The following is a 15,943-nucleotide window of genomic DNA, read 5'->3' as shown; positions in this document are numbered from 1 at the left end:
TCATTTGGAGATGTAATAATGCTCCTCCTGAAGTTTCATAGATATGTTCTTTGTGTATTCTTCTGCTTTCTGACCTCTTATCTTTTTCAAGGACCCAAAGTCCTGCATAATTTCTCTCTAAATGCTGGTGATCTTCACTCATCTCATTATGGCATTTATGCTCAGTCAAAAATGTATTTTTGGTCTGCTTGCTTCAGACAGGACATTTTGCATATCTTTGGGGTAATCAGGAAAGCCATCACAAATTGTTAGGAGAGCCTGCCTACAAAAAAGCTAGAATCTTCCCTTTTTAAATCAAGGTACTTGCTGAGCTAGGAAAAGCTGTGAAAAGCATATCTGAACCAACATTACATTTAAATAGCTAGACATTAGATGTCTGCTCTGAAGGGAGAAAAGGTGAAGGACACCCCTCCCACCAAACACTCCATTCTGTGTCGACAAGTGTGTGTGCACAATGGTAGCAATTTGCCCCCCAAAATTGTGTAGCACAGCACTCCTACGAACAAAGGGCATGGCAACATGCAGAGAAAATAAGCAGGGGAAGAATAGGCCACAGTTTCAGCACAGAAAAACATATGTGGCCTTTACAGAATGGACAACCTGGGCAAAACTAATCTAGTGCCTGATTTAATGGTTGGTAATACTGCAGAAAGGAATGGAGGTTAGAAGTATATGATCTTTGACATCCCTTCCAACCCAAGCCATTCTATGATTCTATAATTTTATGACATAAGCACTGAGGGCTGACATCTGAAAAACTTGCTTTAGAGAAACTATTCATACCAAAGGACTCCAAAGGACTTAAAATTTTCCTAAGACTTCACAGTCACAGAACAAAGGGGGAGGGAGGGAAAGAAAATAATATGGTATAAATCAGAAAATTGAATTACACCAAAATTAACAGAAAGACAAGGCTACTTACTACAAAACATGCGTCAGTTCATAGGCATTATATAGCAGCAACTGGTTGCCTTTGGAGACAAACCTGCTTCAGCTTCATAAGCAGAGCTTCTGAGTTTAACCTTTAATACAGATTTGCTAATCTCTGTAACAATTTTGAATTTATAACTGGTTACTCTGTGTTGTGAGAGATGTAAAGTTCACTCCTTTTAGTGCTTTTCTCTCCTAAAACTGCTTCTCTTGATTCTTATTCCCCCAAGATATCTTTTAGGTGCAACATAATGCTTTATTTACAAAGCATCATTCATACATGATGACGTATATTTCTGCAAAGCAACTTTCTTAAAAAGTCCAGGAAAGTTTCAACTTTCTCCATAAGTATATACCACTCACTCAGTTATTTTAGGTGGCATTGTGTCTTGCAGTCACACAATGCCATCCCACAAGCCCCTTTTCCAAAATTGTTGCTCAGTATGTGTTTCATCCTAATTCATACCTGTTGCCAAGCTACTGAAGCGGATGTCTGTATTTGCTCCCTTATCTTTATGCTGCAGGAGGCTGCATCTTCATTTGTTGTTTTTCAAGTGAGGCACCTCAACTGGTTTCATCAACACCACATTTGCTGATTCACAGGGTCTCTTCCAACAGATCTTTCTGAGATTGGCTGCATACCCTTCATGGATTGCTTTGTAACACACAGAGCCTGAGGCTTTCTTATAAGAGACGTTTTGAAGATCAGGCCTGACAGCTTGATCCCACTGATGCACTTGCCAGAATCATGCAGCTACAAGCCATAGAAAGCTACAGCTGCTGTGCAGGAGCTCTGCTTTTTAGAGTCCAAAGTATGGCCCAGAGGTTTCTGTGGGGCCTTCACGGTGCTACCTGAAGTTACTGGAGACGAATGAGCACAACAGCATTATCAGACTTGTGTTTTCTTCCTCTGCTTTCTGCATTCTTCCCAAAAGCTGCTCCTTAATCAGCAGTGGACTGACCTAGGATGTGGGTATGGTTGGCTGAGGGCAACCACAAGTGGGAATGAGAGAAAGAGAAATAACAGAACAAATCGCTGGCATCAGGGGAGGCATAATCAGGTTTGGATTATGAACTCAACTGCCCACTAACAAATGGCAGAGACTGCAGGCAAAGGTTGCAGTCTTTATCTTAAACAGTGCCACAGGGAACCTAGGGAAGGCCAGAGTGGGCAGAGGAGAAAAAACAGAGGTTTCCTGATACCTTTGAGGCTCTAGGCCTTACTACACTTGACAAAATGGCCGCTTACATCTTTGCATCAGTTCCTCCAGTAACCTTCTACTTAACCATCAAATAAACAATGTTAGCCTTGGGTGAGGATGAAAGCATTCATCTTCTCTGTCTATAGCATGATGCTTCCCTGTTGTGGGATGAAGGGGCTCTTTCTGGACAGATGCACTGCAGAAAGACTTATGAAGAAAGAGTATATTCCCTGTGCATTATGAAGAAAAAGGAGCTCACAGGCACCGACTTGTCAGATGAATCCCCTGCAAACCACCGGTGTTTTAAAGAAATATTTTTCAAATGACACAGTTAGACAAAAATGTCCTTTTTAAAATAAATACAAGAATGCTCTCTCTCTACAGGGAGACGTAAGGAGCAATTACATTCCTAACTTTGCAAACACAGACTTCAGTACTGAAAACCTACCTCGCTTTAGAAAGTGTTGCTTGACTTTGTTTAAGAAATGCTTAGCACTCCCAAGTCTGAAAAAATAGGAGAAAATAATTTTAAAAGGTAAACTTGTTTTGAGGGCCAGCACTTGCTCAGTAATTCCATTTAAGCCTAAAATATTTTTGATGGTTTGGTACTTCTGTCACATTTTAATGGTATTTACTGTAACTAGACAGATTTATGCCCAGTTCTGTTCAGATCTTCTCATTTTTAATCCAAAATTTGCATCTACATCCAATAAAGTTTATGCTGTTTCACTGTATATCAAAAAGCAATTCAGTGTTTTTCCAGTCTGAGCAAGAGACTGTAGTTTGGGGTGGAGGGAGCACAGAGCCTCTGCTCCTCACTGCTCAGGACATCTTCACGCCAAGGACAATTCATGAATGAAGGAACAACATTTCCTGAGATGGACTTCTTGCACCTATGCTTTCTTTCTGCTTCCCTGGTGCAAGGGTTTGAATCCTCTGTAGGTTTTAACAAATTGGGAGAGCGAAGTGCTGCAAGCAGCAGAATCCCTGACATATCCTTCTGAGAAAACTCAAGGGCTGATGTTTCTTCTAAAAGCAGCTTGCCCTGCCCCCATTAGACATCAGTGGGAAATCCTTTCCCCAGAGGGCGGTGAGGCACTGGCACAGCTGCCCAGAGAAGCTGTGGTGCCCCATCCCTGGAGGTGCTCAAGGCCAGGTTGGATGGGGCCCTGGGCAGCCTGAGCTGGTGGGGGGAAGGGGTTGGGGGTGGGTGGGCTTTGAGCTCCCTTACAACCTGAACCACTATGTGATTCTATGAAAATGGTGAGCCTATGAAATAATCCACTTCCACTAAGATGACCACATGTGCCTTCTGTTGGCTGGATATTTAAATTCTGGTTGATACTGTGCTTTCTTTGTGCTTTATTAGAAGTACCTCAAGGGGAGGGGAGATACAACCACAGTTGCTGAAATAAACAGTGACTGTCCCTCAGCCTGGAACAGCAGCATTTATCATTTCCAAAGCCCATGTGTGAGTGGCAGGAAGATAAGTTTCTTTTGCTCTTGTTTGGCTATTTTCTGTCAAAAATCTTACAGTAGTTTTTGTACAGTGAATATTTATAACTGTTGTTAGTGTCAATGTAATTTTTTGCAGTTACTGCACTTATTTACATTTTAATGGCCAAGTCAATAAAGATTTATGCATCTGTCATATGAATTTTCCACAAAAGTGGTGAATGCCTCACAAAACAGTAGCTCCCGCAGTATGCTCCCCCTCCGAGCATCCTTTAAACGCTTTCATTGTTTCTGGAAACAGTGGGCTATCCATTAAAATAAGCAACCCTTAAAGTCATAAGTCAAACCCAGCAGAATGTGTTGTGGCATTCTTCCTCACAAAGCTCCTGCATATTGCAAAAGCGCTTGCTCAGGGATCTTTTTTTTTTTTTTTTTTTTTTCTCTTCTGCTTCTAAACATTGTCCCTTGAACGGCAAAGCTTGGTTTATCACCTTGGTACATCAGCTGCATGAACTACATTGATTTTGTAGCCCGAGGACATGCTGCTCAGGTTGCCCTTGATTCGATTTTAGTGCAGTAAAAGGTATAGTTTGGAGCACCACCCTAGCAGGGAGTTCCATTCTTCTCCTCAGCTAACATGGTTGTTTCTCAGCCACCCACTCTTGTTGGGTACTGCAGTGTGCTGATCGCTGCTGTGACAATAACTAGAGGCAGGCTCTCTCCTGAGAGCTCTGCTCTCTCTCTCTGAGATGGAGATGGGCTGTGGATCTCAGAGGCATGCAGAGGGAAATGGCTTCTGGTCAGCTTCAATTGGGGTTCAGTGTCAAGATGAGTTCTTGGATAGAGTTCAGATTTGATGATATGGCAAAGACAAGGTTAGGAATCAGTCTCCAGCAGCATCCCAGAGTCATGACCTGCGCTCCCAAGGTGAAATTCATACATACAACTCATAGAATCACAAAATCATTAAGGTTAGAAAAGGCCACTAAGATGACCTAGCCTAACCAGCAGCCCATCACACCATGCCCACTGCCCGTGTCCCTCAGTGCCACATCCACAGGGATCTTCAACACCTCCAGGGACGGTGACTGCCCCACCTCCCTGGGCAGCCTGTGCCACTGCCTCACTGCTCTTTCTGAGGAAAAATTGTTCCCAGTATCCAACCTGAATCTCCCTAGAACGTGAGGCCATTACTTCACGTTCTATCACTAGTCACCTGGGAGAAAAGGCCGACCCCCCCTCGCCCCAATCTCCGAACGCTACTCGGGACAGCCTCCCTTCAGGCACAGCCGGCACGGGAGTGCCGCCCCCCGCCCGCTCAGTCTCTCCACCGCCGAGCGGGGCCGTGGCGGCCTCCCCGACTCCCCGCGCCCCCTGGCGGCCGCAGTGTGCCGCCGGCGGTCCGGGGGCGGCAGCAGGCGGCGCGGTGAGCCGCGCGGCGGGGCGAGCCGAGCGCTGAGCTCACCTCCCGCTCCCTCCGCCTCCCGCCCGCCTCCCCGCCTCCAGCCCGCCTCCCTCCCGCGCCCAGCCTGCAGCCGGGAGCTCAGTATTATGGCATCGAGGAGAATGGAGACCAAACCCGTGATAACGTGTCTGAAAACCCTTCTCATCATCTACTCCTTCGTCTTCTGGGTGAGTCAGCCGCCCTCCGCGGGTCACCCCCGCGACCCCCACCTGCCCTACAGCGCGGCCGGTGCCGGGAGCCCGGGGCGGGCTGTGCGCGGGGCTCCGCGGGGCTGACATCGCCGTGCGTGGCGGGGGGGCGCGGGTGGGCGTACGTTCGTGTATACAGATGTATACGTGTGTATGCACAGATATATACACACGTATTCTGTATGTATATACACACACACATACATATATATATACATACGCACCGCGCGTATACATACACACATATACGTATACACATGGGCACACGTATATATGCACATATAGATATATATGTATGTGTGTGTGTATTTTTTGGCTCTCCACCGCGGGGGAAAGTTGCCGGCACAGCCCCGGAGCGGGCGGAGGAGGGATGGAGCCGCGCCTGCCGCAGCCCCACCGCCCCCCGGGGAGCCGCGTGCCCCCCCGGCCCGGTGCTGCGGGCACCGCTGAGCGATGCTCGCCCGCTCGCAGGCAGTGGGGGGGTTTCCTGGGCTCTGCTGTCCGCCGGTGTGAAGGGAGCGTTTCGTAACGCGGCTCCCGCAAACCGTTTTTCTGACCCAGATACATTAATTGAGTGGCAGCGATTGAGTGCCGGGGAGCCTGGATTTGCAGGCGGCCCCAGAGGCTGGAGATAGCCGCGTTGTCCTGGCCTGTTACTCAGCAGATCACTGACATCAGCAGCATATTGTGGCAGCAATCTGGAGATTAAAGACCTTTTAATGGTGCGCGGTGACAACACAGGATAATGGCCCCACTGTGTACTATTAAAGACCGTACGCTGGAGCAAATTTGTCACCGGCTACTGAGGAAAGCTGATTGTGTTTGATCGTTGTAATGGCCTTATGCTGGGAGAAGTGTCTGCGAAATAAGAGTAACTGATCTTCATTTTTCTGCTTAAAAATGTATTCTAAACAAAGACTTGCTTATTCATCGCAGTCATACTTTATATCTTTATCATGAACGTGTGACTCTTCCTGTTTGACTTCGTAGGCTTTTTCAAGTGAAAACTTGAAAACAGAACTAAAAGCCATTCTGCTCCCAGCAGGATCATGGCTGTGACCTACACGCATTAAACATGCCCGCCCTCCTTATTTTAACAACAGTGGTTGCACCCACAGCAGGTCTATTTGAGACAGATAAGGAGTCGGTGTCCTCTACTTGTTGACAAGTAACTCCTTAGTGCCAGTCTTGAAGAGGTAGGTTGTGAAGTTCATGCACTTAACTCAGTGGAAGGATTTTCTCCTCCCCGTGCTCTGTTCTCAGCAGATCCATGAGAAACCCTTGCAGGAACTCCGCTGAATTCACGGTGTCTTTTCACACGAGGTCTTTGTGAAAGCGACCGCAGTTATCTGTTCATCCTGACCAAAGAGCTTCCAGAGGGCTTCCATCAGCATGCCCGTTGAGCTAGCACATTTCATGAGTGCTGATCTCATTAAAAAAGAGAGAACTGTGCACCAAGCCAAGCAGCTGGCTGAGGGCTTTGTGCTTCAGGCTGTGCCGATGGCAGGCCAGGTTGGCAGCTGGGACCTCTCAGGGCAAGCAGGACAGCTGAGCTTTGGCCTGAGCCCTTGCAATGGTGGGATGCTCGGATACAAACCCTTTTCCTCCAAACAAGCTGTTCCTGCGTGACCCAGTCTTCTCCAAGGGCACAGCTCCTCTGGGCACCTAAAGCCTAGCAGCTGTTGGTGTTTGTCTGTGTGTCCCCTTCCTTGAGCCTGAAGGAGGAATATAAACAGCTGGAGAGAAGTGATTTTATTTTTCCATAATGCTCTATGTTGCATCTGTTCTCCCAGGGCACCAATCTAGGGAAACCCAGGCTGATCTTAGTGGGGGGAAGTCAGCAGAGGGCTTGGTAAAGGGGCAGGGTGGCTGACAGCAGGCTCTAAATCTTTGTCATTTGTTCCTCCTTTCAGGGTACAAGAACAAAAACTAATTTATGTATTCTGGCCTTTTTCTGGGTTTGAATCAACCCTTTAGTATAAATTGGAGCAAGCTGCAGCTATTGCCATACAGGACGAGGCGAGAAGGGGCTTCTGTGCATCCACTGAGCTGTTTCAGAGCATGGAAAAGGAGCTCTCCCTGTTTACACTGATTATAAAAGAAGAAAACCTGTGTATGCAGATTGTTCCTATAATGAGTGACAGTTTATCGAGGTTACATCTGAATTGTGTTTTCTATCAGTGGGTGAGATGTATGTGGCTGAAGGCTTTTAGTAGAACTATTAAACAAGGCTCCACTGACTACAAAGGAGCGTCAGTGTGGTAATGAAGAGACATGGCTTATTCGCATTTTGTATTGCACAGCTTATTCCTTTCCAGATAGGTTTTATTTAACAGTATTTGTTACTTTGATAGCTTTCTCTTCTCCCCTGCACCCTACTTCTATCCATAAATGTATCAACATGGTAGAAAAATTCCATAAACAGAGATAACAAGCTTTTTATGTGCTCGTATGTATCGTTATTCATGGTGCACATTAATGCCTGGGGTTACCGCTTTTAGTCCTTAAGGGACATAGTAATAAAAATTCAACAGCCGTTTTTTTTTCTAATCAGAATGCTGCACTGAATGCATCTGGTTTGGAACCAGTAGATTAAAAGAGGCAGTAAAAATGCTGCTGGGTTGTTAGCTTTTTTTTTTTTTCTTTTTTTTTTTTTCTTTCCCTTTTGGGTATCATAAATTGCTTACCTGACAATCTGAGATATCACCTGCCTTATTTTTAAGAGAAGGCAAACTTTGGATTAGAATTCAAAGTGCATTTTCTATACGGGGGTGAAATGTTTCAAGCTTTTATTTATCCAGATCTTTTGATATCTTAAGATGTATGTATTCTTAGTTTTTATCACTGTAAGGGCTTTGAAATGTATTCTGTTACCAAGTTAACTGCCTGCCTTGGAGTGTTTTCAGGCAGAGTTTCAGAGGCAAGTCCACTGGTCCTGCAGTCAGAGGGCTGCAGAAAGTGGCTTTCATCTTCTATGCAGATGTTACTGTTGTCCCAAACAGACCCCAGAGCAAAGTTGTTAGCTCTGATTTTAGGTCCTGTGAGACACTTGGCACTAGAATGAGTGCTTTGGTCATACAGTTCTGCTAGTATGGGGGATTCTTGAGGTTAAATAACACAATAACTGCATATTAGTAGAGTTTTGGGTATTTTGCAAGGCATATCACTGACCAAGATTGATGTTTGAGATACTGAATGAGGTTTTTAGAACTTGGTTTGTCCTTTGAAATGTCATAAATTGAGACTTGAGATATTTATAATAGCAGTTGTTTTCCAAGTCTTCACTGATTGGGAAATGACCCTATGCATCCTTGTACATTCCTCTGGAGCTTGGTAGGTAACAGGATTGCTGCAGTGTGTGACAGGAGGGGTAACCAGTGCTGTAATTTTAAAATTACCCATTGGAATCACCTCTTTTTAAATCATCAGCCTTCCTTGCAGGCATTTCCTCTGGTTGCCACAGGGATGCTCGGTCAGAACATGGCCCTGTGACATAAAGCATAGAATCATAGAATCACAAGGTTGGAAACGACCTATAAGATCATCTAGTCCAACTGTCTTCTTATTACCATTGCTACCACAAGCACTAAACCATATCTCACAGCTCCTCATCCAGACACCTCTTAACACTGCCAGGAACGGCAACTGCACCACCTCTCTGGGCAGGCCATTCCAGTGCCTGACCACTCTCTGAGAGAAAAAGTTCTTCCTTATGTCTAACCTAAACCTCCTCTGGCACAACTTGCAGCCATTTCCCCGTGTCCTGTTTGTTGCCTGGGAGAAGAGGCCAAACCCCTCTTCACCACAACCTCCCTTCAGGAAGTTGTAGAGAGCAATAAGGTCTCCCCTGAGCCTCCTCTTCTCCAGACTAAACAATCCCAGCTCCCTCAGCAACTCCTCATAAGATTTGTGCTCCAGACCCCTCACCAATTTTGTTGCTCTTCTCTGAACACGCTCCAGGGCCTCAATGTCTTTCCTGTAGTGAGGGGCCCAAAACTGAACACAATACTCGAGGTAAACATGCTCATCATGAGGACTGGGGTGTGTGGGCTTCTCTTTGGAAGAACAGTCCTGCTTTTCCATCTTCTCACAAGCTTCCAGAAAAGGAGGGCAGCAGCTGGGGGCTGGCAGCAGCAGGGGTCCATACTGCCTACCCCATGTCAGCTTCTGGGGCTTCACTTGGTGTTGCTGTGATGACCTTGGTATGGAGGAGGTGGCATTCGCATCTGGTTTTGGGAGCTTACCATAGCATTTTCTGGGAAATGCCTGAGACAAAGATCAAGTGAGATGGCCTGCCCTGTAATGTGAATTTATGGCTGAATTGCTGGCCCATCTTCAAATACAGCAGTTCAAACTCCTTGTTATAATTTGAGATAAACTTTGTGCGTCTCTTTAAGTTACCAATGGCATTAGTAATCTTCACTATGGATGTCCAACTGGTTTATTGGAATTACTTTTTTTTCTCCCCCGAACTTCTTTTCAGTGCTTCTGAATTGGTTTCTACATACATCTGTTTTTTTAAATCTCCCTCTCCATGCTTGTGGTTTTTTTATGTTTGTTTATTTATTTTTTAATAGCTGTTTCATAGCAGTTAGCAATTGTGAAGGAACTATTCTGGGAAATTTTTTAGCTTTCCCACGTGGTTTGGACTCTTGTGTCATTTGGTGGTTCTGTTGACTGCAAAGTCATAAATGCTGTACTTTTGGAGAGAAATTTCATTGTTCGCACTCGGTTATTTGAAATCCAGAAAGATTTCACTTTCAAAAGTGCACATTATCCCCAGCGTGGTGGATTTGAAGTGCTCCATTGTTTGGGCACAAACCTCAAGCCTTTCCTCCTTAGGTCAGTTGTTTCCCCTTCTGTTCTCATAATGACATACGTGAAAGATAAAAGATAATGGTGATGTGAGCACTGCCTAACGTGCTTTCTGTTGGCTAAATAAATAACTGGATATAAAAAAAGAGGATAGATGGTGTTCAGAAACATAGCTTCAGATTCGGCTTTCTAAATTTCCTGCTGAGGTACTCGCCCAACTGGTCTTCGCTTTGGAAGTGGGATTTTTTTTGTTTTCATTGAAGCTATGATATAAAAAAAACTTAACTGTCTGCAGGCTTCAGATATCGTGCAGACCTAATGCCTTTCTCCTTGGCAGTGAATTGCTTTTCCAGCTTTAGTTGACTTGTATATTTTGGAGCAGACTTGTTGGCAAAACTGTATAGCTTTTGCATTCCTATGTCCATTAATACAATCATACAATAATTAAGGTTGGAAGGACCACTGAGGTCACCTAGCCCAACCAGCAGCCCATCACACCATGCCCACTGCCCACGTCCCTCAGTGCCACATCCACATGGTTCTTGAACACCTCCAGGGATGTGACTCCACCACCTCCCTGGACAGCCTGTGCCACTGCCTCCCTGCTCTTTCTGAGAAGAAAATTTTTCTAATACCCAACTTAAGGCATTTCCCTCTTATCCTACTGCTGTTACCTCAGAGAAGAGGCTGACTTCCACTTCGCCACAGCCTCATTTCAAGCAGTTGTAGAAAAAGATAAGGCCTCCCTTGAGCCTTTTTCAGAGGAGTTATGTTCCATTCCATTCATGTTTTGTTACAATTAGCATTGTAGAAAAGCCTCGTTTAGGGATGTAATTGATTTTACTGTTGACCAAATGCTTCTTCTTACCTTGCTATCCATGTCACTCAGATGATGTTTCAATGATGTCCTTGCTACATCTTGATCTCAGAGTTTGTATCAAGGACACTTCTCTAGCTTGGGGATGGTAATTTTTTGCATAATAAATCACTTTGGACTGATGGAGAGAGACAGTGCTCAGCTTGAAGTGCTTCAATTATATTTGGGATAGTATGGGCTGGATTTGTAAACAAGCCGTGGTAGAAGACCTTGATCTTTCAGAGGTGGTGTGTGGTAACACTGTGTAGTGATCACTGCTGCTTAGTGTTCACTTCTGCTCTAAGCAAACTGCGGCATGGTCTAAATAATGCCAACAAAAATTCTAGGAAGAGTTCTCAGGAGGTCTTGTTAGTACTTTTTGTTCAAGAAAGCAGTCAAATCCTTTTTCTTGGATGCTGGCTCCTGGTAGCCTCTCTTATCAAGGAAATGGAGACAATTACTGTAGATAAACCTAGGGAATTTAAATGCATCCAAGAATCTGATTTGATCTCTCATTATGTGACTATTTGTCAATTCCTTGTGCTGCCAGGAAGGTAAATTAGATTACATGGTACCATTAGTTGTCTATATCTCTGGATTTTTATCATTTCTTCTAGTGTTGCAACTATCCTACAAATTTATGTGCAAATGAGTTAATAGATGAATATCTGGGAAGCTTGTTTGTGCATGCGTATCCTACAAGCTTACACACTTGTAGAAGTATCTCCTTCAATCTTTCACATGCTTTTAAGTCCAATGCAATTTGTAACAGTGATGCTAGCTTAAGCATAATGCTGAATGCGTTCAGCATTCACCACGCCTGCAGGTGAAAATCCTGTTAGCTTCTCTCCAGTGCAGACATCGAATGTTTAGAAGGACGACTACAGAGGTGATGATTATGAATAGGTAACAGTTACAGTAAAACCATTTTTATTTGCATGGCTCCATTTCTTAAGGCTCATCACTATTAATTAGCATGTAATAGTCTCCTAGAGAATAGATCCTTCCTATCTATGGAGGAGCCCTCTTTTCCATTTCAGCTTTCTCTCACTTGAGTGGGCAGATGGCTTGCATGTTCTGCACCGTGCCTTTGTAGCAGTTCTGGGTTACAAGAGGGAAGCATTTATATGTCTTACGTTCTGAAGGGCCTCTGAAGCACACTATGAAGCATGGCATGCTTGTGTCTTGCTGGATTACTGTTATTTCATAGTGTTGAGCTGAGGGAGTAGGCCATGGGACTTTCAGGAACTGTGATAAAGGAATGCAGGTGATGCTGTTAATATGCTGTTAATATTAATTTTGCCATAATTTCCATGTTGCATTTTGCAAGATGTTTTCCAGATGTTCTTTTTTTTTTTTTTTTTTTTTTTTTTAATACATATTGTTTTGGGGAGAGTGCTAGAAACCTTAAAAGGAACAAGTGCACCACAAGAAGCCTGGGCTGGGCAGAAGGCTGCAATTGTGTCTTGTTGTCTTTTGCTTCTGGGAGTTACTCTCTGGGAGCTTTCAGCAAAGCAAGAGTTGGGTTTGAATATGGGTGGATCAGGGTGAATTTTTTGTTTGTTTGATTTTTTATTTGCTAATGAAAAGTGGTGGCATGAATGATGAGGTGGTGGCCTTTATCTACAAAAGCCTGTGCATCTTGGGAGTGGGCCTAAAGCATGAGTGTATGGTGCAGCAGAGGGAGATGAGAGGGGTGGATGGGTTGAAATCCTGTGAACATTAGTGTAAGAGGAATGCTTACATTTCCCTAAAACTTGGAAGTGCAGAGAGCCTCCTGATAACCACCAGGGGCTTGAATATAATTTGGACAGTTTCTTGTGGATTGCTTTGAGTGGCAGTGACTTTGAAGTGTCCAGAAGATCTTTTTCAGCATTTTTTGCAATAGAATGTGATGAAGCAGTCATCTTTGTGTGGCTGTAAAAAAAAGTTAGTAGGAGCTGTATCAAAACTGAAAACTTTGGTGGAGGTCGTCCTCTTAGGGATGGAAACAGTTTGAGGGAAAAAAAAGACCTAAAAACTGCAAAACTTTTTAGAAACAAGAAGTTCTGGAATATGCCAGATAATGTTGATGTTCTGCTTTGGACCTTGATGTTAAACTTAAGCCAGTTTATAGCATCACCTGTTGTCACGGGATGTGTTGAGTCAGTCCAACCAGGCGGAACCAAGGCCCTCCCTTCTGGTGATGTATGGAGTGTGTTGGCTTCAAGTCATGGCTGGGGCTGGGGCCTGAACCAGCACTGAAAGTTGTTGGTTGTGGAGAAACTGAATCCTCTGGACACTTTCTAGACAAGCAGTGACAAAAGAAGATATAGGAACTCAATCCTCTTGTATGCTCTTCACTTCAATAGTACTTAAAATCTAAATTGCTCTAATTAGGCTTGGAATGATAACATAATTAACTATGTGTCATTTCTGTTTTCCTTTGAAAACAAACAAGTAACCAAAATACCAGTAAGTTAGCCTCCATATGTTGTAGCTGGGTTTGATTTCTGCATCTCAGTGCAGTGGTCATTTCTGCTGCTGCAGCTGCTCCAAACTGGTTGAGGTGCCTTCTGCTCTGTGATATGCATTGATTGCAGTGTGGTTACATTTACCCATACCATTTATGATATTATTTTATGTTTAGATTTTTTTTTTAACCTCCTCTCAGTTTACAGTTCATTGATACTCAGGAGTTGGACCCTGATCTTTTATGGGTCCCTTCCAACTTAGGACATTCTGTGATACTATGTTTGGATTTCATCAGAGCATTTTTCTGTTGCTGTGTTTTTAAGTCAGTTGTCATATTCACAATTTGCAGTTGCTAGCTAATGTTGAGATTGCATATTATTTGGGACTAATTTTCTTTTTCAGGTATACTTAAGGGAAAGTTGCTGAGTTTAATTATATGAGCAAAACAACTTAGAAGCTTAAATCCATCTCCCTCATCCCGGAAAAGCTTACAGGCTATCTATGCTTCACCTTCAAACCTCAGTTTTTATTTACAGACAAGTGCAGTTTAAAGACTCTCAAAGAAGGAATCAAGATACTGGGGCATTGGGAGCTGGTTACCAGAGTGGTTTGATATTGTTTCCTGTAACAGAGAGGCCAAGCCCAAGTTTATTCCTTGCTGCCTGTTCTCATAAAGCAGGGAGCAATAGAGAGCGGTTGGATCAGAAAGTACTGGTCACACCTTTCAAGAAGAAAAAATACATGTTTTGCAGGGATGGCATTGTTAGTTTATTTTTGTCGTGGCTGGTGAGATCAAGGCAGCTCATGGCCTCTCTAGGAAGCAGCGAGAGGTGAATGCTTGCTGGGTGTGTGTGGGATCATGGAATCGTGTGAATGGCTTAGATTGGAAGGGACCTTGAAGATCATCCAGGTCCAACCCCAGCCATGGGCAGGGCTGCCCCCCACCAGCTCAGGCTGCCCAGGGCCCCATCCAACCTGGCCTTGAGCGTTTCCAGGGATGGGGCACCACAGCTTCTCTGGGCAGCTGTGCCAGCACCTCACCACCTTCTGGGGAAAGAATTTCCCCCTAACAGCTAACCTAACCTCAGTTAGTTAAAGCCATTCCCCTGTGTTTTATCACTATCAGATAGTGTAAAAAGTATTTGTGCAGCTCAGTGTTTGGGCAGGATGGTACAACTGGCTCCTTTGCCTGCAGGCTTCTATATAAACACATTTTCTTTATGGAAAAATATTCTTGCTTTAATTCTTTTCTCATTGTTCTCTCTGCTTCAAAGCAATGCTTTTGTTGCATGTCTTTCCAGTGTGGAATCACAGAATCACAGAATGGCTTGGGTTGGAAGGGACCTCAAGGATGATGAATCTCCAACCCCACTCTTACATGCTGGGCCCCCAACCTCCTCATTTAATACTAGACCAGGCTGCCCATCCAACCTGGCCTTGAACACTTCCAGGGACGGGGCATCCACAACCTCTCTGGGCAGCTGTGCCAGCACCTCACCACTCTCTGTAAAGAACTTCCCCCTGACATCCAACCTAAATCTTCCCTCCCTGAACTTCAAACCATTTCCCCTTGTCCTGCCATTATCTACCCTTGTAAAGCCGTGTAAAGAGTTGATTCCCCTCCTGTTTGTAGGCTCCCTTCAGGTACTGGAAGGCTGCAATGAAATCACCCCACAACCTTCTCTTCTCCAGGCTGAACAAGCCCAGCTCCCTCATCCTGTCTTCATAAGGGAGGTGCTCCAGCTCTCTAATCATCTTTATGGCCTTCCTCTGGACCCTCTCCAACAGCTCCCTGTCTTTCTTGTACTGGGGGCTCCAGATCTGGTCGCAGTATTCCAGATGGGGCCTCACAAGAGCAGAGTAGAGGGGGACAATCACCTCCCTGTCCCCGCTGGCCACCCCTCTTCTGATGAAATCATCAGCTCTGTGCTTCGGATCCCCATGCATGTGTTCGGCAGTGGGATAAGGGAGTCCATGTCATAGCCCAGGTGCTTGCTGTCCAGAGGAGTGTTGTGATGGAACATGGTCATAAACAGAGTGCTGCATTCCACAGTTGGGGTTTGTTGTTTTTTCTGTTTTTTTTTCCAACTGAAACTAGCAACAAAAATAAAACCTCCCACCTCCAGGAGTTTTGTGTTTTGTAGACAACAGCTCCTTGCTTTCTTCTGTGAAACATAGTTGTCCTTAAAATAGATACATCTGTGGGAGAGAGAATTTCCAGCTGGTGAAATTGTCCAAAAGGGTAGAGAAAAATTGCCTTAGTCTCTGTGAGCTGGCACTATATACCTGCAGTACTTAGAGAGACGTATGCTCTTGAGCTTAAAACAAACTCGGTCCCTGTTTTATCGAAACCTGAGCATGCTGCTCCATAGCTATTTTTTAACAGAAGTATCAGATTTAAAGTATTCCCTCCTCCCTCAGTCACTGACCTCAGATTGCCAGGACCAGAAGGGTTTCACCCCTGAAGGATATTCAGTGTTACAGTAAGGAGCCGGGCTGCTTGCTAGAGCAGTGCAATCCCCAAATGAACAAGGACATAACTGAGCCACAACCGCTGAGCTGATTTATCCTTTTAATT

The 15,943-nt window shown here is 44.6% G+C and overlaps 1 protein-coding gene across 1 annotated transcript in view; it reads left to right on the top strand.

Moving 5' to 3' along the window:
* Positions 1–5,060: 5,060 nt before the first annotated feature.
* Positions 5,061–15,943, top strand: part of TSPAN7 (tetraspanin 7) — an 89,190-nt gene continuing 78,307 nt past the window's right edge. Inside the window, exon 1 of the mRNA XM_031594572.2 lies at positions 5,061–5,219. Coding sequence (XP_031450432.1) covers positions 5,139–5,219 — 81 coding nt within the window. The 5' untranslated portion in view covers positions 5,061–5,138. The remainder of the gene's footprint in view (positions 5,220–15,943) is intronic.

Source organism: Phasianus colchicus, chromosome 1, assembly GCF_987193195.1.
Source record: "Phasianus colchicus chromosome 1, bPhaCol1.hap1.1, whole genome shotgun sequence".
In the NCBI taxonomy this organism is placed as follows: Eukaryota; Metazoa; Chordata; class Aves; order Galliformes; family Phasianidae; genus Phasianus; species Phasianus colchicus.
This window is presented reverse-complemented; position numbering and strand designations above follow the sequence as displayed.